The sequence below is a fragment of the Macaca thibetana genome, chromosome X (genome assembly GCF_024542745.1).
Source record: "Macaca thibetana thibetana isolate TM-01 chromosome X, ASM2454274v1, whole genome shotgun sequence".
In the NCBI taxonomy this organism is placed as follows: Eukaryota; Metazoa; Chordata; class Mammalia; order Primates; family Cercopithecidae; genus Macaca; species Macaca thibetana.
In genome coordinates this window covers 18,710,125-18,733,810 of record NC_065598.1, presented here as the reverse complement: position 1 = coordinate 18,733,810, position 23,686 = coordinate 18,710,125, and the positions used below count along the sequence as shown (strand labels likewise).

Here is a 23,686-nt window from a genome sequence, read left to right as displayed (position 1 = left end):
TCCTTTCCCTCCTTACACTCCTGGGTTATTGGTGGGTTTCCTTCCAGGCTATTTTGTATGCATCCACCCTTGTCACTGTATTAATAAGGATAGGCCACGTGCAGTGGCTCACGTCTATAATCTCAGCACTTTGGGAGGTCAAGGCGGGAGGATTGCTTGAGTCCAGGAGTTTGAGACCAGCCTGGGCAACATGGTGAGACCCCATCTCTACAAAATAACTAGCAAATTAGCCGAGCATGGTTGCACATGACTGTAGTCTTAGCTACCCGGGAGACTGAGGTGGGAGGATCACTTGAACCCAAGAGTGGGAGGCTGCAGTGAGCTGTGATCGAGCCACTGCACTTCAGCCTGGGCAACAGGGCAAGACCTCATTTCCAATAAAAAAAAAATAAGCATACACATATAACTTTGATTGTGTCTTAACAAGTCCTCATATATATTATTCAGAAAACTATTTTTTTCTCTTGCCTTATATGCATTGACAGTCTCTATATGTTAATACATCTAAATAAACTTCACTTTTAAATGTTGCATAATATTCCAAAACACAGATGTACCTTTGTTTAACTCTTCATCTACTAATGGAAACTTAGGCTCCCCCCACCACACACACAGCTGCAATGACAGTATTTGCATATGTATTTTTGTATCTATGTGTCAGTATTTCTGTGGGGACAGTCTCTGGAATTTGAGTTTTTGTATCAAAAAGCATGCACATTTAAAATTTTAAAACATAGCTAAATTACTCTTTCAAAGTTTATGTTTCCACCAATGGTGTATGCAGGTGTTTATTTCCTCACATGCTCTCCAGCTTTGGATATTACTAGGCTTTTCAATTTTTTCATCCACTAGGAAAAACAAATGTCATGTTGCTTGCCCTACTTTTCTACCTGTAAGTATTCCAAGGGAGCAAACAGAACCTCCTGTTGTTCATTAATAAACTGGATTCCCAAGAACCATTAAGTGTGCTTTATTATGGTCGTCAATAAGGTTTTGGAAGAGGTAGTGTGCTTGGGTTGGGAAATTTCATCAAAACATTATCAGAAATCCCTATGTAGAAAATTCTCATTTTTAGAAATGTTAAATGAACTTCTTTCGATACTCAAGTCACAATCAATTTCTTTCTTTCTTTGATTATTGAAATGTTTTTCAGTTGTTAATCCTACATTTAGTCCACATTCAGCATTGGGACATGTGTTTGCAATTGTTCATCATAGGACAGGACAACATGGTTGGCCTTCATTTTTGTCTTTTATTTTAAGTTCTGGGGTACGTGTGCAGGATGTACAGGTTTGTTACACAGGTGAATGTGTGCGATGGTGATTTGCTGTACCTATCAACCCGTCACCTAGGTATTAAGCCCAGCATGCATTAGCTATTCTTCCTGATTCTCTACCCACCCGCTCCCCGACAGGCCCCAGTGTGTGTTGTTCCCCTCCATGTGTCTGTGTGTTCACATTGCTCAGCTTCCAATTATAAGTGAGAATATGTGGTGTTTGGTTTTCTGTTCCTGCATTAGTTTGCTGAGGATGATGGCTTCCAGCTCCATCCATGTCCCTGCAAAGGACATGATCTCATTCCTTTTTATGGCTGCATAGTATTCCATGGTGTATATGCACCACATTTTCTTTATCCAGTCTATCATTGATGGGCATTTAGGTTGATTCCATGTCTTTGCTATTGTGAATAGTGCTGCAATAAACATATGTGTGCATGTATCTTTATAACAGAATGATTTATATTCCTTTGGGTATATAGCCAGTAATGGGATTGCTGGGCACTGAACTGCTATTATAACAGTCTGTTGAGAGACGCCAGCAGTAGGTCAATTGGTTCCAAAATGACCTTAGAGATCGTTTCTTATCACAGATCTTCATTTGAAAGTCATTATGTCCTATTTCACATGAGAAGACACCATTACATGAAGCGACTGTTATCTTCAAGCTAATAGCTGGACCAATGTTTTGGTTCAGAAGTAAGGCATGTTGGAATATTCTAAAAGATACAAGTCAGGTTGTCAGCAGTGCTCTCTGTCTTGGATAGATACCCCATTCTTTCCCCAGCATGCATCTGCGTTTTCCCTCATGTCATTGCAAATATCCCCATGTTCCCCTTTCAACTCTGAGCCAAACTTAGTAATTAACCAGGAGTTAGCCCTTTAGTGGAGAAAGAATTCTGCCTCTGGCACAAGAGACCTAAATGCCCCAATCCTTGATATCAAAGAGTTTAGGTTCTAGGGAAGTGAAGTCACAAACACACAAAGAAATATCTAGCCAAGCAGGGTCTCTAGAAGGGACCACCCCACCCCAGGTCTGGTCCAATCACTTCGTTGTCCAGTGCCCTGTGATACTGTTAATGAAGACTTCAACTGAACAGTCATTCATGCCACAAAAACATTAACAAGGCTGGGCGTGGTGGTGCACACCTATAATCCCAGCACTTTGGGAGGCTGAGGTGGGCGAATCACCTGAGGTCAGAAGTTCAAGACCAGCCTAGCCAACATGGTGAAACCTTGTCTCTACTAAAAATGAAAAAAAAAAAAAAATTAGCCAGGTGTGGTAGCATGTGCCTGTAATGCCAGCTACTCAGGAGGCTGAGGCAGGAGAATCGCTTGAACCTGGGAGGTGGAGGTTGCAGTGAGCCGAGATGATGCCACTGCACTCCAGCCTGGGTAACAGAGCGAGACTCCGTCTCAAAACAAAACAAAACAAAACAAAAAACATTAACAAGATCAGTCCCCAAACTGGCTTTGGGCTTGCGCTTCCAGTTTTTATATAAGTTCCTCAAAAGCAGGGTTTACATCCATTTTTTCTGTAACTCCACTGCTAAGTTCAAGCTGTGACGTGCAGTAGGGAACCCAGGGGACCTCGGCTGATGAGCTCACTGCAGTATTGAAGTATTATGCAGTCAAGAAAGTCTACTTTCCATTGGCCTAATTTTGCTTTTTTATTATTATTATTTTTCATTTTCAGGTGTGCACAGAGGTTCTCCACCTTTTTTTCTGAACTCGCAGTCAGGTGAGTGATGCTATTTCTACGAGATAATGTTGTAGAAATGAGGAACATGTTGGCCTGGGTTTTGTTTTTTTCTTTCCTATTTTCCCTCCTTCATTGCAAATTCCCATCCCTATATCAACTTTATTCTTTTTTGTTTGTTTTGTTTTGTTTTTAGCTCCTCACTCCCACTTGGAGCTCTCTTTCCTTCAGACACTTTCTTTTCCTTGGGGATTCTATTGCTGACCTGTTTCTTCTTGGTAACCCAATTGCTTTTGAATGGGCGTTCAGAAACGGGTACCGATTTTGAAGTTACATGGTGCGATCAAAGCTGGGGAAAGATAATGATCATTTACGTGGAATTATTTGGGATTCTGTTTCACTGTTTTCCCCTTTCCTGCTCCCTGGACGTGTGTCCCTTGGCTCTAACAGCTTTTGTCATGTTTTGAAATGGACTAAGGAAGTGTTTGTTCTCTCTCTGACCTAAGTGCTGTGCAAATGCAACTGTCAAAGGATCCTTCCAACCAGATTTCTGCCCATGACCCTCTTCTAGATAGAAATTCTGAAGCCACTACTTTCACGCTTCCTATTTCTTTCTTTTTTCTTTCTTTCTTTCTTTTTTTTTTTTTGAGACAGGGTCTCCCTCTGTCACCCAGGTTGGAGCGCAGTGGTGCAGTCACAGCTCACTGTAGTCTTGACCTCCCAGGCTCAAGTGATCCTCCCACCTCAGCCTCCTGAGTAGCTGGGACCACAGGTGCGTGCAACCATGCCTGGCTAATTTTTTATTTTTTGTAGAGACGGGATCTCCCTATGCTGCCAGACAGGTCTCAAACTCCTGGCCTCAATCCATCCTCCTGCTTCAGCCTCCCAAAGTGCTGGGATTACAGGCCTGAGCCACTGTACCCAGGCTATTTCTTTTGAGACTCATAAATAGTGGTTATTTCTGGGAATTCATTGACATAAATTATCAAAATTTTGTAAACAATGTAAATATCATAATGAATACAAATTAGAATGATCCTATTATAACTTACATGATAAATAACACATCGTTATTATAATAGATACTAGTAAGTTATTGCTATAAATAAGGTTACAACACCTGAGCGGGGTCACACAGCCAGTAAATGGCCCAGCTGGGACCTGAAACAGGAATGGGCATGGTGTGATGACAAAACTAAGGAAGGGCACAGAATCCTGGCGGGGGGTGGGCCCTGGTGGGTAAGGGGGGGGGGGGTTGGTTTCCTGAGTCCCTTGCTTCCTCTCCAGCATGGTTTCCTAGATGACCACTAACCATATGCTTTTGCCCTATCCCTGCCCCAGCCCTGCAGTGCAGATCAATGCCCCAGGAGGCTTTTAAGAAGAGTCTCTTATTTCTCTCCTCTACATATTGATAGAATTATTTTGCAGTAGTAGATTCTGGACCAAATCAATGAAAAAATATTTGTCGAGTGCCCGCTGTGGGTATGGGGGTGAGGTGGAGACCAAACCTATATAGGAGAGGCTATTGTGTTCTGCTTCCTTGTTTTTGTTTTTAGGCCAAGTCGAGTCTGATGGACCATTGAACAGAAAGTATCTTTTGTTTGTTGTTTTAAAAAAAATCACTATTTATTTGGCCATGCCAATGACCAATGAATCTGAGTAGTGGCTATTAAGCTCTCGGGGGCGGGAAAGGTATCTGCCTTGGTTTTTGCAGTATCTTGAGTCCCTGGCATAGAATCTTGCTTGTAACAGAACTTCAATAAATATTTGTCAACTAGTTGAATGAATGTCAATTATTTTGGAAATAATTCCAAAATCTGTTTACATTTAGGACTGGAGTGTATTATAAACTTATCTTCTTTGGCTGGGGGTGGTGGCATGTGCCTGTAGTCCCAGCTACTTGGGAGCCTGAGGCAGGAAGATCTCTTGAGCCTGGCAGGTGGAGGTTGCAGTGAGCCGAGATTGCATCACTGCACTCCAGCCTGGGTGACAGAGCAAAACCCTGTTACAAAAAACGCAAGCAAACAACAACCAAACAACAACAACAACAACAAAACAAAAGCTTGTCTTCTAATTATGCTTGTAATCGTAGCTAACACTTCTTGACTAAACTAAGACTTTCATTATATTACCTCATTTAATCCCCACAGAACCCTGTGAACTAGGTCTTAGCATTGCTTCCATGTCTTCAGATGAAGAATTTTAAACTCCAGGGAGGTTAAGGAACAGCCCAAGTTTACACTGTAAGTGGTGGAGCTTAGATGTGAAGGCTCTACCATGCGTGTTCCCGAATCCTATGCTGTTCTGCTCATTTGTGTGTGTTAAACATACTGCAAGCATTGGGGGAAGACCCTGAAGAGTGAGGGGAGAGAGATGAAGTAGGCTTTCACCTTGCCTTGGATAATTCACACATGGCTAATCAAGAGTATGGTAGATCGGAGGTATGAGAGAGTGGAGAAATTTGGAGATGAGCAAGGGAGCCAAAAAACAGAACACCCCTCAGCCGGGCGCGGTGGCTCACGTCTATAATCCCAGCACTTTGGGAGGCCGAGGTGGGTGGATCACCTGAGGTCAGGAGTTCAAGACCAGCTTGGCCAACAGGGTAAAACCCTGTCTCTTCTAAAAATACAAAAATTAGCCAGGCGTGGTGGCAGGCACCTGTAATCCCAGCTATTCAGGAGGCTGAGGCAGAAGAATCACTTGAACCCAGGAGGTGGAGGTTGCGGTGAGCCGAGATCACGCCGTTGTATTCCAGCCTGGGTGACAAGAGCGAAACTCCGTCTCAAAAAAAAAAAAAAAAAAAAAAAAACCAAACCAAACAAAAAAACAAAACACCCCTCACCAGGTTTGGTGAGTGTATGTTTACATTAAGTGCGCACTTTAGTTCTAATCTTGCATGTCTGATATTGATTCACTTGTTTTATTGCATAAAGCTTCCTTTTTCTGCATCAGAAAGCACTTACTGCTTATTAAGAAAATCATTTTTGCACTGTAAAGACCAAATAAGTCATTTCCTTCCATTTGATTCCAGAGATGTGAACGTTTCACACTGCAGTGAGGCCGTATGGCTCAGCATTGACTTGACTTTGTGCTCTGACAAACAACATACAAGGCTGCTGTTTTAGAGTTCCTATTCAGCACTTACCAGTTAACCTAGTTTCTGTCATCTTTAGGACATGGTTGTTTTTGGCATATGGGATGTTGTTTCTCTTACTACAGTAATACTGGTTTTTAGTTCTTGGTGACCTTATCTTCAAAAAATTTTGTTGCTGAAGTTCAGAACAGTTCCTTTTGTCCAATATTTATTCAAACTACCTCAATTTACAAGATTTGAAATTGCTGCTAGACATTTCTGTGAGCATCTTGGAGAAATCTGAAAACAGTCTCATTTGATTTATATAATGGGTAAAAATCTAAGGACTTTCTTTGTCTGGTTTTGGCATTGGGGTTATGATAGCCTTGTAAAAGTGATTTCAGATGTGCTCTTTTTCTTTAGTTTCTGTGCGATTGGAACTCTTATTCCTTAAATATTTGATAGAATCATCAGTGAAGCCATCTGGGCCTGGAGTTTTCTTTGTGGGACGTTTTGAGATTTTTAATGGTTATACCTACTATTCATGTTTATCATTTCTACTTGATTCCTTCTTGGTAATTGGTATTTGTTTCTAGAAATTTGTCCCTTTCTATCTAGAGTTTCAAAATTATTGAAGAAAGTTGTCCCTAAGAGCCTTTTATATTTATTACGTTTATAGCATTTACAGGTGTGTTGCTTTTTCCATACCTCCTATTAGCTACTTCCTCACTCCCTGCCTCTCTCTTTTTCTCCCCTTTCTCCCTCCCCTCCCTCTGTCTCTTGATTTTGCCAGAATTGTCTTTTCAAAGAGCAACGTTGGCTTTGTTAATCTTTATGTCTTTTTTCTGTCTTTATTATATGCTTCTTTTTTTTTCATTACCTTCCTTCTTCTTCTTTGGGTTTGTTTTGCTGTACTTTTTCACACTTCTTAAGAATCTTAATTCATTAATTTTAAGCCTTTCTCTTTTTCTAATTTGTATGTTTAAAATATAATTTTCACTCTATCATTAGCTGTATCCTATGTGTTTTTTATATAGCGTTTTTATTATTGATCAAGTCAAATATTTTCTTTATTCTTCTTTTTTCTTTTTGAGACAAGGTCTTGCTCTGTTGCCCAGGCTGCAGTGCATTGGCGTGATCATGGTTCACTACAGCCTCTACCTCCTTGTCTCAGGCTATCCCTCTTGCCTCAGACTCCCATGCAGCTGGGACCACAGGCGCATACCACCATGCCCGGCTAATTTTTTGATTTATTTGTAGAGATGAGGGGGGTCCCACTTTGTTGTCCAGGCTGGGCTCGAACTCCTGGGCTCAGGTGATCCTTCTGCCTCAGCCTCCCAAAGTGCTAGGATTACAGGTGTGAGCCACCACGCCTGGCGAATATTTTCTAATAAACATTGTGACTTATTTGACCCATGGGTTATTTGTTAAATAATAAATCTAACTTTTTGTTATTACAACTTAATTGTGTTGTGGTCAAAGAACATGCTGCTTTCCTGTTTTCCAATTCTTTACAAAGCTTTTGAGACTTTTCTGATGGTCTGGATGGTTTCACAGACATTCCATGTGCACTTGAAAAGATTATGTACGCTGCAGTTGTTGAATGGGGGCTTCTAAATATGGTCCTCGTGTTGTTGGTTAAATGTGTCATTCAAATATTCTATATCCTTAATGACTTTCTTATTTAATTTTTACCAATTGCTGATAGAGATCTCTCATTATGATTGTGAATTTGTTCTATTTCTCCTTATATTCCGTCAATGCTGTTTGGTGTATTTTGAGGCTACAGTAGTTGCATTCACATGTACATTTCTTCAGTCTTCAATTCAGAATTGAATCTTTTATGAATGAACGGTTTTATTTCTAGGTAAAGCATTTTGCTTTAAAGTATAATTTGTCTGATATTAGTATAAACACATTAGTTTTCTTTTGATTAGCTTGGGCATAGCATATCTTTTCCATCTCTTTACTTTCAAACTTTCTGAATCATTAGGTTCTATTTGTGTCCTTGTGAATAGCATATAATTGGAGTTTGTATTTTTTTCAGTCTGATAATCCTTTGTCTTTTAATGGAATCATTGAGTCCATTTATATTACATGAATCATTTTATCTGCATTTTTTTTTCTTTTTTTTTGAGACGGAGTTTCACTCTTGTTGCCCAGGGCTGGAGTGCAGTGGTGTAATCTCAGCTCACTGCAACCTCTGCCTCCTGGGTTCAAGCGATTCTCCTGCCTCAGCCTCCCGAGTATCTGGGATTACAGGCACCTGACACTATGCCTGGCTAAGTTTTTGTATTTTTTTTTTAGTAGAGATGGGGTTTCGTCATGTTGGTCAGGCTGGTCTCAAACTCCTGACCTCAGGTGATCCACCCGCCTTGGCCTCCCAAAGTGCTGAGATTACAGGCGTGAGCCACTGCACCAGCCTGCATTTGTTTTTAAATCTTTATCACTTTCTATTTTTCCTAACCATTCTTTGTTGCTGTTTCTCCTCTTTCTTGCCTTTTTTCCAGACTGACTGAATATGTTAAAAACTGTTTTCCTCCTCCACTAGTTAGGAAGTTATATGTCCCTTTTCTGTTCTTTAGTTACTAAAGAAATTACAACCTGTTGTAGAAATTACAACCTGGTGTAGAAATTACAACATGTCTACTCAACTTTTCAATGTGTAAAAATAATCAATACCTTTAGCTTCCTCTAGTATAATTCAAGGACCTTGGAAGACTTTAATTTTTGAATTTCATTTTGTCATCTCCTTAGTTATATTACATATAATACATATATTATTTCCTATGTTTATATATATGAGATAGTTGCTGTATGTTTTTATCATGTTTCACTAATCCCTACAAGATGTTATTGTTTTATATAGTAGTTTTGTTTTATTTCAAGACAGAGTCTCCCTCTATCACCCAGGCTGGAGTGCAGTGGCACGATCTTGGCTCACTGCAACCTCCGCCTCCCAGGTTCAAAGAATTCTCCTGCCTCAGCCTCCCAAGAAGCTAGGGTCACAGGTGCCCGCCACCACATCTAGCTAATTTTGGTATTTTTAGTAGAGATGGGGTTTCACCATGTTGGCCAGGCTGGTCTTGAACTCCTGAGCTCAAGTGATCTGCCCATCTCAGCCTCCCAAAGTGCTGGGATTACAGGCGTGAGCCACCATGACTGGCACTGTTTTATATAGTAAAAGTTGATTTGGATTTGCCAATAGAGAATACTACCCCTAGTTCTGGGCAACTGGGGCCTCTGGCTTGTGACTTGTGATTTAGAGTCCCCGCTCTGGCCTTTCTCTAGCTCCACCCCTCTCCAAATGGCAAGAAGTCTGTGGCGTCAAGAAGTCATGCCTACCTGGAGGCTGCCTCCCTCTTCCCCTCACCCTTGCTTCTAGATCATACTCTGGGAATCCAGGACCCTGGAATTCCCAATCCAAACATTCTGTGCCAATTTCCAGGACCTGGGCACTCCCCTTCCCCATTGCAAGCCATGCTGCAGGTGTATGTACTCCCAGACCCAAGGGATGACCAAGGGGTACATGCATGAAGGAGAGGGGGTTAGGGTATGCAGGCTGTGGTGATCACGTGCGTGTGCACAAAGCCTCTTACAGCTTGGAATGAAGCCTTAGGGGAAGAATAAGGGCAAAGCCTTCTTTTAAACTCTTGAACTGTATCTTAGAAATGTTAGCCATGGGCCTGGCCACAAACCCACCACTTCCTTTGTTCCTCATTCCTCCTTGCATATCAGATCTTATGTCTTTTGCCTGAATACATGTTTTAGGATTGATTTCAGTAATGATTTGCAGGCAGGGAGCAACATCACAGTTTCTGTTTGTCTGGGAATATCTTCATCTTGCCCTCATTTTTCAAAGATATTTTCCCTGAGAGCAGAATTCTAAGTCGGCAGTTTCTTTCCGGCACGCTGCAGACAGACTTCCACTGGTTCCGGCTTCCACTGTTGCTTCTGAGAAGATAGCTGTCAGTCTAACAGCAGCTTCTTAACAGCCTTTCTCTTTTTTTTTTTTTTTTTTTTTTTTTTTTTTTTTTTTTTTTTTTTTTTGAGGTGCAGTCTTGCTCTAACACCCAGGCTGGAGTGCAGTGGTGTGATCTCAGCTCACTGCAACCTCTGCCTCCCGGGTTCAAGCGATTCTCCTGCCTCAGCCTCCCGAGTAGCTGGGATTACAGGTGGGTGCCACCACACCTGGCTAATTTATGAAATTTTAGTAGAGATAGGATTCCACCTCGTTGGCAGGCTGACCTTGAACTCCTGGCCTCAAGTGATCCACCCACCTCGGCCTCCCAAAGTGCTGGGATTACAGACGTGAGCCACCGCACCCCCAGCCTGACAGCTGCTCCTTTGAAGGTTATCTGTCTTGTTTTTCTGACAATTTTTCAGATGTTCCTGTTTTTGTTTTCTCTCATTTTCACTATGATGTATCTAGGTGTAGATTTCTTTTTATTTATTTTGATTGAGATTCTTTGGGCTTCTTAAATCTGAGGATTGGTGTTTTTCACCCATGACTAAGGAGGCACTTAGTCATTATCATTCCAAACACTGATTCTCTCCTCTTTGAATTTTGTTTAAGTGTATGTTAGACATTATATTTCTTTTCTCCATGTCTCTGAACTTTTCTTTCATATGTCATATTTGATACTCAGGTTTGCCTCATTAGGCCCATACCCACAGGTATAAGTGGGCTTCATTGCTTACATTGCTTACCGGGTTCCTGCTTGAGTTTCACCTTTGGCCTGGCAATTCCTTTCTATCTTGCCAGCTCTTTGATATGTTTAAGAAAATGCACGGCTGGGCACAGTGGCTCACTCCTGTAATCCCAGCACTTTGGGAGGCTGAGCTGGATGGATCAACTGAGGTCAGGAGTTCAAGTCTAGCCTGGCCAACATGGTGAAACCCCATCTCTACTAAAAATAGAAAAAATTAGCCAGGTGTGGTGGCAGGCACCTGTAATCCTAGCTACTCATGAGGCTGAGACAGGAGAATTGCTTGAACCCAGGAGGTGGAGGTTGCAGTGAGCCAAGATCATGCCATTGCTCTCCAGCCTGGGAGACAGAGTGAGACTCTGCCCCAAACAAACAAAAAAAAAAGAAGAAGAAAGAAAATGTGCCGGGTATGGTGGCTCACTCCTGTAATCCCAGCACTTTGGGAGGCTGAGGCCCAGGAGTTTAAGACCAGGAGTTCAATACCAACCTAGGCAACATGGTAAAACTTCATCTCTACAAAAAATTTAAAAATTAGCCAGGTGTGGTGGTACATGCCTGTAGTCTCAGCTACTCAGGAGGCTGAGGCAGGAGGATCAATTGAGCCCACGGGGTCGAGGCTGCAGTGAGCCATGATCATGCCACTGCACTCCAGCCTAGGTGACAGAATGAGACCCTGTCTCAAAAAATAAATAATAATAATAATAAAAGAAAATGCTTTTAGCATTTTATTCATGATTTTAATTGTCTTCAGCCCAAGGTTTGGTCTAACTAACCTAACCTATTTCTGGAATGCTGAAGACATTTTTTTTCCCCTGAGATATTTCCTGTATCGAAGTCATTGAGCAGTGTTCAAATAGAAATTTAATTATGCTTTTCTTACCAGTTTCCTGATTCTTTCTCTGACTTCTTTGAAAATTGAACAATCTGGCCGGGCGCGGTGGCTCAAGCCTGTAATCCCAGCACTTTGGGAGGCCGAGACCGGCGGATCACGAGGTCAGGAGATCGAGACCATCCTGGCTAACACAGTGAAACCCCGTCTCTACTAAAAAATACAAAAAAAACTAGCCGGGCGAGGCGGCGGGCGCCTGTAGTCCCAGCTACTCGGGAGGCTGAGGCAGGAGAATGGCGTGAACCCGGGAGGCGGAGCTTGCAGTGAGCTGAGATCCGGCCACTGCACTCCAGCCTGGGCGACAGACCGAGACTCCGTCTCAAAAAAAAAAAAAAAAAAGAAAATTGAACAATCCAAATCAATTGCTTTTTCACTTTTTGTTCTTGCTTTATCCATACTGAGAACCCCTGCAGTCCTTTTTTTTTTACATTTCCCCTTGTGGTGGTCTTGTAAGCCAACATATATGACTCCGTATAAATGTCCCAAAAGCAAAGAGTTTTCTAGAAGACTTAGGGAACAATTATCATACCTCTTGTAACTCAGGTCAAAAATAGTAATCATTGCCTCTATCATAGTAGCTATGGTATAATCAAAGTATGCCAGTTAACCAGAGATAACAGAGAATAACCCTCACCCAGACCTACCCTATGGTGGTATCAAGCTATTTCTCCCTTTCTGATATTATTCTTTAATTATTCTACATCTAGAGACAGATTTATCATTTATTGTCATAACAGGTTTCACTGATGATATATATTTAAAAATATGATACTGATACTATTTAATGAAATTGAAGAGCTCTAGAATGAGTTTTTAGAGTGGAAGCACCATGGCATATAGTCATGTAGTTCATGCACTATACAACTCTGGAGAGAGGTTGCCATTTACATCAGAGTTCACAACTTAAAAGGGGGCCCTGGATAAAGATGAATTGGGGATCATCTTTAATCTAGTGTCAAGGTCTATGTTTCACTGTTCAAATGCTACCAAATAGTTTTCTTTGTAATTGTTGCTATCTTCCTAGCCATCCTTAGCACCTTAAAAATTTGCTAAGAACCAGTGGTTATTCAAATCCTCTTTGTTGATGACCTGGATAGCATTGAGCTAACCCCAATTGCACCAGAAGATGAATAGATGTTTGTGTTAGGCTGTTCTTACATTGCTATAAAGAAATCCCCGAGACTGGGTCATTTATAAGAAAAGGGGTTTAACTGGCTCCTGGTTCTGCATGCTGTACAAGAAGCATAGTGACATTTGCTTCTGGGGCTCACTTATCACCAAGGGGATGGCCCAAGCTATTCATGAAGGATCCTCCATGATCCAACACCTCCCACCAGCTCACACCTCCAACATTCAACATGAGATTTGGATGGGGACACGTATCCAAACTATATCAATGTTCCAGCTGAAACAGAGAAAAATGGCTTTGATGTGCAATGACTAAAGGTTTCAAACTTCACAGATTTCCCTTTGATTAGTGATCCTAGAGACTTTATGACCTAATAGGACATTCTTGGTTTATGCAGAAGGCAGTAGAAGCTACATTATTTCAAATATCATAAAACTTCTCCAAAAACATATGTTCAGCCTTGAGAAAACGTATTCCAGATCTGACAACTGAAAGCAGTCTTTTGAGTGGTGCCAGTCTGCATTAAGTTCTTGATCTATATTTTTTTTCAAGATGGTTGCTGGGATCATCTTTCATTCTGGCCTTTCCTACCTGCATTTGGAAGTTGAGTAGATCCTGTCTTTAGTGAAAAGGCATAGTTTATTTTGATCAGAGGTCTCAGTTACAGCACATAGTAGTCACTCACTGTGTATGTACACTGAGTCACTGAATACACAAATTTACCTTTGATCATGTCTTGTACACCACTTAGGTCCTGCCCTAAGAGTTAGCAAAGCTCAAGAATGAGTTTGTAGACATTTTAAGATTGTATAATAACGTTTTGAACTTGATGTCTTTCACCTGATGGACTCAAAACATTTTACTTACAAGGAGACAAAGTCTCAGGAGGCTGGCATTGTGTTCTGGTAGAAAGAGTAAGGGTTCTACCAAATAGCTGAATGACCTTGACCCATCCCCCAGACTTGCAGGGGCGTCCAATCTTTTGGCTTCTCTGGGCTACATTGGAAGAAGAATTGTTGTGGGCTACACATAAAATACACTATAGCTATTGATAGCTGATGAGCTAAAAAAAAAAATTGCAAAAGAAATATCATAATGTTTTAAGAAAGTTTAAGAATTTGTGTTGGGCCACATTCAAAAGCATCCTGGGCCACATGTGACCCGTGGGCCGTGGGTTGGAGAAGCTTGCCATGATGGGCCTCTTTCATCTGTAGAATGAGGGTTCGAGGATAGGTGATTTCTGAGTTCCTTTCCAGAAATAAACCACTCTGATATTGTCTCCCCAGGCTACACTTAAATACTTGTGAATTAAATCTAAGTCAGCTCCACCAGTTTCAGGTAGAGTCAAGCCTAAGGCATTTGCAGAGGAGAGCATTTTCTGTGGCGCTGTAGTTCACTCAATAATGCCTCCGTTTTTTTTTTTAAAGCAGTGCTTTTGGAGGGGGGGCAGAGTTCAAAAACTTAAAAAATAGGTTAATTTTTAAACTTTTTATTGAAAATTATGGCATACATATAAGTATACAACTCAGTGAATTTTGTGAACTGAACACGACCATGTAACTGGCACACATAATATTCCCGGTACCTCAGAAGCCTCCCTTGTGCCCACATCCAATATTGTTATAACTCCCTACCTTCCAAGGATAAGCCTTCTCCTGACTTCTCACCGCATCGATTAGTTTTTTCTGCTTCGATTTCTCATGAATGGAATTATGTACAATAAGTACTCTTTTCTCTCTGGTTTCCTTGGCAAACATTATATTTCTGAGCTGCACTGAGATTGTTTTGTATAGCTGTAGCAGACACTTAGGTCTTTCCTCCAGAGAGACATCGATACATCTTTGCACAACTGTGTTAACATCCTCATTTGAGTGACTCCTTTGGGAAGATCAATAACATGCCATTATGCCCAGAGAGAGGTTAAAAGAGGAGGGAGAAATTAGAGGCTTTTTATAATTGATCAACATATTATAGCATTAATACATAATACAATTTATTAATTTAAGATATGCAAGCTGTCTTTTGAAGGAGAAAGATTCACCTCCTGGTCTAAAACATCATCATGTCAGGTCAAGGAAAGAATCACTCTCCTAGTGCTGGTTATGAGTATTCAATTACAGAATTCTTAAAGATTGCCAGCTTTATCTTGAGACAGAAATTCTGGCTTATATATCCCCCTTCTTTCCATGCCCTCTACCCCTTAATCCCAGCACTGCCTGATCCTGCACATACTAGGTGCAAAATAGATACCTGTTGAATGAATGAATGAATGAATGAATGACGAGTACAGCTAACATTTACAGTACCTTCACAGTGCCAGCCACTGTGCAAAGATTTCTTGTTTACTCACTGCAACAGCACTATCAGGTGAGTGCTGTTATCTCAATTTGCTAGATGGGGAAACATGACCATTGGAAATAACTTGTCCACAGTCACTCAGATATTATGTGGCCGAGCTGGGACCTTTGAACTCATGCTCTTTAGTCTTCACCACTGTGTATTCACACTCACTCTAGGACTTGCAGAGGCTGCAAGTGGTGGCTGGATTCATGAGTGCCCTTGGCTGAGAGCTCTGCTCGCTGAGGACACACAGCCTGGTTTGTCCAGCCACTTCCCTCTGGCTGTGTAGAGGAAGCCTGCCCAGTTGGCTCTCGCCACCCCCTTGCTTGTGCCTGTGCCCATGAGTGGTTCCTTTCTCAGCACTCCACGCCAGCCTCCGCTCCTAGTGCTGACTGCCCGTCATGGGGTAATGTTGGCCAACTCCCAGACATGGGAGGATCAGACGGTCTTAGCGTTTGCGATTCTCTCTGTGTGCTGAACTCTCCCCTAGCCCCTGCCCCACCTCCAGCACGTGCATTTCATCTAACTCACTCCTATTCAGCCCTCACATCTCAACTGGTACATACTGGCCCTCAATAAATATTTGTTGAATGAATAAATGAATGAATGGCAAATGAGGCTTTTAAATTCAATTCTGATATAAACTACTAAAATGCAAGCAATGATGATAAAATAATGTGCAACAAAAAGGAAACGCAATGTACTGATGAAACTGGGTAGTTCCCTTGACCCCTTCGTGGGACTCATGAAGGAGTGGCTCACTGACTCAGCCCACAGCTCTCACCCCCTCGCGGGAGGGGGAGCACGCAGGTGAGTGGGTACAGAGGCCAGGTTGAGTGCTTCTGGGCAACCAGCAGGAGCAGGACTCTGTGCGGGCCCACGGCAGCATCAACAGGTTGCCCACGACCTCCAGAGCCCCAGAGGGCATGTGTTACAGCACATTCTTTTAGCATTGCCATCTGTGGACAGTGTAAGTGTTAAACAGCTCAGTGTCATTGTGACAGCCTCTTGCACCCGCACCCAGGTATTCGTCTGGCATCCAGGAGGAATGAAGTTGTAAGAACAAATTGGAGGGTGGCGAATGCTGAGGATTTTATTGCTGACGAAAGTGGCTCTCAGTGGGATGGGTAGCTGGAAAGGGAATGGAGTGGGAAACTTCCCCTGGAGTTTGGCCATCTGTGGCTGAACTCTTCTCCGAAGTCCCACTGTCAAGCCATCTCTCTGAAGTCAAGCTGCTCCTCTCCAACGTCCGGCTACTTCTCTTCTCTCCTTCTCTGCTACTCTGCCAGTGAGGCCTGGGGTTTTTATGGATACCGGACTGGGGGACAGGGCAGGCCAGGGTGGTTTTGGAAAAGCCAACATTTGGGCAGGGAAACAGGAACGCATGTTCTCACTTTGGGCTACGGGTCCAGGCTTGAGAGTGTGGCCCTTGTCCAGGACCACCTTCTTCTACCCAATATTTCCCTGCCTCCTGTCCATATCACTTATCCTTTTGCAGTATAAAACATACAAGAGGAAAACTCCGCCTCAAAAAAAAAAAAAAAAAAAAAGGCATGAATAGGAGCTGGGCACAGTGGCGCTGCCTGAGGCAGGAGGATTGCTTGAAGCCTCAGTATACTATGATCACACCTGTGAACAGCCATTGCGCTCCAGCCTGGGCAACATAGCGAGACTCTATCTCTTTAAAAAAGTGTTTTTTTTAAGGAAAAATAACAGAGAAATTGATAGATTATTGAAAAGATTCTGTGTAGTGGTAATAATGATGTAACATTTTGCATTTTTAATTTCTTCTCTTGTTATTTTGCATGTGTTGATGTTTTCCATAAATCCACATGGGCTACCTTGCTTCTAATAGGTATAACATCCTACTGGGCAACCCTCCCATCATAAACATGGGTTTTGCTTGTTGTTACCAGTGCCCAACTGGCGTTTCTGATTCTCTGGAACCATAGCAATTTGAAGTGCACAGGATCACAGGTTGCCTTGGTTGAGGAATGACCTTTGAGGTATTGCCGTGTTGTGATTATGGCAGCTGTGATGATCTGTTTTCGCCTTACTTTATTCCAGGATGGTTTTCTCTGGCAGGCAGTGTGGCCGTGTTGGCAGAACTGAAGAAGTTTTACTGACATTCAAGATATTCCTTGTCATCATTTGTCTTCATGTCGTTCTGGTAACATCCCTGGAAGGTAATGTGTCTGTTTTTCTTCATTTTTTTTTTCTGTTTATCTGCTTGTATGTGTGTAATTTTTTTGTTATTTAGGATTTTTTTACTATGGTAAAATAATATAATATTTATCATTTTAACCATTTTTAAGTATACAGTTCATTGGCATTAAGTACATTCACAATTTTGTGTAACTGTCACCGCTATCCATTTCTAAAACGTTTTCATCATCCCAAATAGAAACTCTATATCCATTAAACAATAACTCCCCATTTCCTTCCCCCGTACCCCTTCCTGGTAACCTCTGTTCCTTTTCTTTCTATGTATTTGCCTATTGCAAGTACCTTAGATAAGTGGAATCATACAATATTTGTCCTTTTGTGCCTGGCTTATTTCACTTAGGATGTTTTCAAAGTTCACCCACATTGCAGCTTGTATCAGAATTTCATTCTTTTTAACGGCTAATGTTTCACTGTATGCATTGACCCCATTTTGTCTATTGATTCATCCATTGATGGGCATTTGGGTCGTTTCCCCCTTTCGGCTGTTGTGAATAATGCTGCTATGAACATGGGTGTACAAATCACTATTTGAGTCCCTGCTTTCATTTCTTTGGGGCATATACCTAGAAGGGAATTGCTGGATCATATAACCCTGTGTTTAACATCTTGAGAAACTGCTAAACTGTTTTCCACAGTGGCTGTATCATTTTACATTCCTACAAGCAAGGCACAAGAATTCCAGTGTCTCCCATTCTTGACGATGCTTGTATTTTCCTGTTGTTTTGGCAATGGGTGTGAAGTGGTATCTCATTGTGGTTTTGATTTACATTTCCTGAACGATTAGTGATATTGAGCATCTTTTCATGTGCTTATTGGCCACTTATATATCTTCTTTGGAGAAGTGTCTATTCAAATCCTTTGCTCAGTTTTGAATTGGGTTGTTTTTGTTGGTGTTGAGTTTTGGAGTTCTTTGTGTATTCTGGATATTAATCCCTTATCGGATATATAATTTGCAAGTATTTTCTCCCATTCTGTAGAGTGTTTCTTCTACTCTCTTAATAGTATCATTTCATGCATAAATTCTTTTAATGTTAATGTGGTCTATTTATTTTTACTTTTGTTGTCTATGCTTTGGTGTTATATCAAAGAAATCATTGCCAAATCCAATATCATGAAGACTTTCCCCTATGTTTTCTTCCAAGAATTTTATAGTTTTAGCTCTTATGTTTAGGTCCTTTGATCGATTTAGAGTTCATTTTTGTATATGGTGTAAGGTTAAGGGTCCAACTTCACTCTCGTGCATGTGGATATCGTTTTCCAGCCGCATTTCTTGAAAAGACTGCCCTTTTGCCATTGAATGGTCTTGGCACCTTTGTCAAAAATCACTTCGTTACTGGTGGAGGGTGTCTAGGTTCTTGGCATCTTGAACAAATAATTGGACAAAACGCACAAACGAAGCAAGGAAGTAATGAAGAGATTTATTGAAAATGAACGTACACTCCACAGTGTGGGAGTGGCCCGAGCACAGGGGCTCAAAGGCCCTATTACAGAATTTGTGGGAGTTTCCATTGGTTACTTGGTGTATGCCCTACGTAAATGAAGAGGACAAAGTAAAGTTACAAAGTCATTTACTCAGCGTACACCCTATGGTGAGGATATTTCCTGTCATAGCTGAAGTGTGAATCGGCTTTATGTTCCCTGCCTCCAGACCCTATTTTCCTGCCTCAAATTGACCATATAGATGAGGGTTTATTTCTGGTGTTTACTTGTTCTTAAATGTATCTGCCTGAAGGTACAACCATATGGAAATTTAAAGGCGGTAGAGACTCAGACAAATGAAGCAGCCTGGTATTTTCAGAAAGAGGGATCTTTAGAAGTTCATGGAACAAGAAGAAAAGGTATCTAAGAAAGGTAGTTGAAAGACCAGCAATGCTGGGCTGCAGTTTCTGTGGGCACAACTGCCAAAGGCAAGTGTAAAGAACCCTCATTAGGAGGTTCACACCTGTAATCCCAGAACTTTGGGAGGCTGAGGAGGGAGGATCACTGGAACCCAGGAATCCAAGACAAGCCTGAGCAACATAGTGAGACCCCGTCTCTACAAAAATGAAATAACATAAAAAATTAGCCGGGCGTGATGGTGGGTGGCTGTATTCCCAGCTACTTAGGAGGCTGAGATGGGAGGATCACTTGAGCCCAGGAGGCAGAGGTTGCAGGAGGCAGAGGTTGCAGTAAACAGTGACCGTACCACTGCAGTCCAGCTTGGGTGGCAGAGTGCAACCCTGTCTCAAAAAAAAAGCATCCTCATTAGGAATGAGACTAGGAAATGTTTGATACTTAAGACATCAAGGACACACAAAGAAATACCTTTCTTATTCCGAAGTGGGTGGCAGGACCAAGGAATCTTTATTGCATAAGATAAAAATCTACTAGCAGCAAACAACAAAACATACAAACAAATAAAACACAGATACAAATACACAGACTAAATGGAAAACTTCCCAACAAGCTATAACACAATTGGCAATCCTTTAAAAAGTAGGTACGGGGGCATGTTGTCAAGAAGCCACCATTCTTTAAGAAAAGAAATGATGGCCGGGTGCGGTGGCTCATGCCTGTAATCCCAGCACTTTGGGAGGCCGAAGCGGGTGGATCACCTGAGGTCAGGAGTTCAAGACCAGCCTCGCCAACATGGCAAAGCCCTGTCTCTACTAAAAATGCAAAAAATTAGCCGGGCGTGGTGGTGCGCGCCTGTAATCCCAGCTATTTGGGAGGCTGAGGCGGGAGAATTGTTTGAACCCGGGAGCGGAGGTTGCAGTGAGCCGAGATCATGCCATTGCACTCCAGCCTGGGTGACAGAGTGAGACTCTGTCTCAAAAAAAATAAAGAAAGAAAAGAAAAGAAATGATAAGGACTAAATGTATTCTGAAGGCTTACAACATACCAGATTCCTACATGCTTAGTACACGTCCACTCCCTTAATCTTCTCAATCCAGTCTAGGAAGGGGAGATCCTAGTTATATTGCCATTTTCCAGATCAGGAAGCTGAGGCTCAGAGAGGTAAGTAACTTGCCCAAGGCTGTTAGCCCTTAAGAAGCGGCAGAGCTGGTATTTGAACCCAGTAGTCAGCCTCTAGATTTTGTGTTTGTAACCACAAAACCAAGTTATCAAACTTGAGCATGCATCAGAATCCCCTGGAGGGCTTATGGAGGTACCGTTCACTGGGCCCCATCCCCAGAATTTGTGCTTCAGTGGGTCTGGGGTGGGACTGAGGAACTGACAGCTCTAACAAGCTCCCCGGTGATGCTGATGATATAGTCTAGGGACTACACTTTGAGAACCACTGCGTACACAACTGGTGGAAGACAGAAATGGGGAGAGAATATATATATCCTAGCACTTTGGGAGGTCAAGGTGGATGGATCGCTTGAGCTCAGCCTGGGCAACATGGGGAGACCGTGTCTCTACCAAAAAAAAAAAAAAAAAAAATTAGCCGGGCGGTGGCGTGCCTGTGGTCCTAGCTACTCAGGAGGCAGAGGTGGGAGGATCGCTTGAGCCCAGGAGGTCAAGGCTACAGTGAGCTGAGATCATGCCACTGTACTACAGCCTGGGTGACAGAGCGAGACTCTCAAACAAAAAATAAAATAAAATCTAAACTATTCTCACACGCATCATCTCCTTAGGGCACTGAAACGTTACTGTGGGCTTGGCAGGGCGAAACTCAAGAGTCCCCACTTTACTGATGAGTAAATGTCCTCCCCAGGGAGGTTATTGGTTAGGAAGTGGCGGAGCCCAGACTAGATGCTAGATCTTCAGTCTCACGTTTCGGTGCTTTTTCCACCACAGGGGTAGATGAGGCAGGAAAGTGGAACACAAGGGAAAAAACTCATCCAAATGAAAGCTGTTTGTTAGAAATATGTCTTTTTGAAAAATTATGTTTTAAAATGCCAACAACAGGGGCAGGTAAATAGGAAAGTGCATGGCTCTGAAACAAACCTAAGTAGGGAAAAGCTGAGTGATCACTAAAGGCAGCTGACTGCATTTCTTGCTCCAGATCTCTGATGAATTGATTTCTTAAAGCAGTGGTTCCCAAAGTATGGCAGACAAGTAGCACTGGCATCACCTGTCTCTCAGAACGCCCAGTAAGAGTGTTTATTCATGTTATGTATTTATTTTGTTTTTGTTTTATTTTCTTTTTCTTTCTTTTTTTTTTTTTTTTTTTTGGAGACAGGATCTTGTTGTCGCCCAGACTTGAGTGCGCGATCTCAGCTCACTGCAGTCTCAACCTCCCGGGCTCAAGTGATCCTTCCACCTCAGTCTCCGGAGAAGCTGGGACTACAGGCAACACCACCACGCCCAACTAATTTTTTAAATTTTTTGTAGAGATGGGGTATCACTATATTGCCCAGAGTGGTCTCAAATTCCTGGGCTCAAGCGATGCTCCCACCTTGCTTCCCAAAGTTCTGGGATTACAGACGTGAGCCACCATGCCCTGCTCATGTTACTGAACAATCACCTTGATAGCACTCACCACGTGCCGGCCACTGTTCTAAGCCCTTACAAATGGCTAACTCATTTAAAGCCCACTCTATAACCCCTTGAAAAAGGCACTATTATGAGCTCGTTTTACTGGTGAGGAAATTGAGGCACAGAGGAGGTAAGCAACTTGCCTTAGGTCAAATAATTAAGAGGTTGCAGAGTTACAATTCAAATTCAGGCCATCTGGCTCTAAAGCCTGTACGTTGGATCTCTATACTATGGTGCCTTTTCACATTCTTAACCTCTCTGCTATGCTAGGCTCAGTTGCTTGGTAGTTGTGAATCTGTAGATTAAAAATAAAGATGGAATCCATAATTGTGAGAATCAGTGTTGTTCTGGATCACCCAGGTGGCTCATAGGCACCACCTCCCCCAATAGCTTTGGACTGGGGCAGGGGTTCTTTTCGTTCAGGATGGCTTGGGCCTGGTTTTTGAAGGCCAAGGGGACTGACCTGCCACTTCTCCATTGGGTTATCAATTGTGCAATAATGATTGCCTGCTGTGTGCCCAGCAGTACTGGCCACTGAGAATATCGTCTCTGACTCCAGGGAGTTTACACTGCAGTTGGAGAGCCATGACTATGACACAGGAGAACAATACAAACTATAACTAAGTCTTAAAGTGTGAGTCAGTGCTATAGGGTCCTCACATATGGCCTGTGGCCAGATCTGTGGATTCGTTTGATGCTAAACCACCTATAGCAGATGCTGTTGGTGCCCTGCCTGTATCCCCTTGGCCCACCCCAGGGGTCACCTGCAGACAGTTCCTGTGGATGCTGACGGCTTTCGTGTCTCTCTGAGAATCATCTATGCCCATGGGAGTGTGCTTGGCCCATGCGCAGGACAAACCAGAAGTGCTGGGGAGAGAACACCCCCAGTGAGTAATGGGAGTTGGAATTTAAATATGCCAGCTTCCTTGTCCCTTGGTGGGACCACACTCAGGTGTGTTCTGTGTCATCTCCCAGAGTTCCCCAGTTGCATTGTACCCCATAATACTCATCTGCTCATGAATGTGCCCATTTCCACATTTACCCCCTTGTCTGTCTCACTCGCATATTCCCCCACTCTGCTTCTGGGGACCCTCCCCATTGGGAAACTCCCCTTCCAAAGTTGAGGCCAAATCTTACTACCTCTAGAAAACCTGCCCTGACCTCAGAAGAATTAAACCCCTCTCCCCAGTTTTTGCTTCTCTTTATCCATCCATACCTGGGGATACCACTTTGTGTGACACTCATTACGGGCTTCCTTTTTACCGTGAGTCCTTGCAGTGTGCAGTCAGTGCCGAACAAAGGGTTGACCAGGTGGGTGGCGAACTCACGGGAAGGAAGCTGATGGGCACTGAGAGCCTGCTCAGGGCCACTCTTCCGGGTGCTTTACTCACATTATCTCATTTAATCCTTACGAAACCTCTTTCCGGTGGGTAGTTTTCATCTTGGTTTACAGATGAAGAAACTGTCAAACGAAGGCGTTTGCCTAGAGGTCACACAGCTAGGAAGACTCCCCATCATAATCTGTAGCCCAGGGCACCCTCAGGAAGTGTCTGAGGACTGAATGAGCATGTCACTGAGGTGCAGGGCTCGGGAGTGGAGAGGGAGCCTGGGGTGAGCTGTTAGAGAGCGGCAGCTTTCCCCACCCGGGGCTCTGGGAGATCTGGACTGTAAACACAGTAGCTTCACCCTGGAAGCCTGAGAGGTGACTCAGTAGCTCTTGACGGCAGGGAGAGGTGGGATGACACTCTCTCGTTAGGCCACTAGCCAACAGAGAGAGCCCGTGGACCTTAACACTTTCAGTTGTGTGATTGGGTGACATTTGAGGGGCTCATTCTTGGTCTACCAGAAACCGGAATGAGTTTTGGCAGGTAACTATACTCA

At 42.8% G+C, this 23,686-nt stretch overlaps 2 protein-coding genes across 2 annotated transcripts in view; one reads left to right on the top strand and one right to left on the bottom strand.

Moving 5' to 3' along the window:
• Positions 1 to 23,686, bottom strand: part of PDHA1 (pyruvate dehydrogenase E1 subunit alpha 1) — a 563,563-nt gene that overhangs the window by 269,425 nt on the left and 270,452 nt on the right. The window lies entirely within an intron of this gene.
• ADGRG2 (adhesion G protein-coupled receptor G2) overlaps positions 1 to 23,686 on the top strand; it is a 134,732-nt gene that overhangs the window by 37,663 nt on the left and 73,383 nt on the right. The window contains exons 2-3 of the mRNA XM_050776623.1: positions 2,973 to 3,017; positions 17,183 to 17,301. Of these exons, the coding sequence (XP_050632580.1) occupies positions 17,184 to 17,301 (118 nt within the window). The 5' untranslated portion in view covers positions 2,973 to 3,017; position 17,183. The remainder of the gene's footprint in view (positions 1 to 2,972; positions 3,018 to 17,182; positions 17,302 to 23,686) is intronic.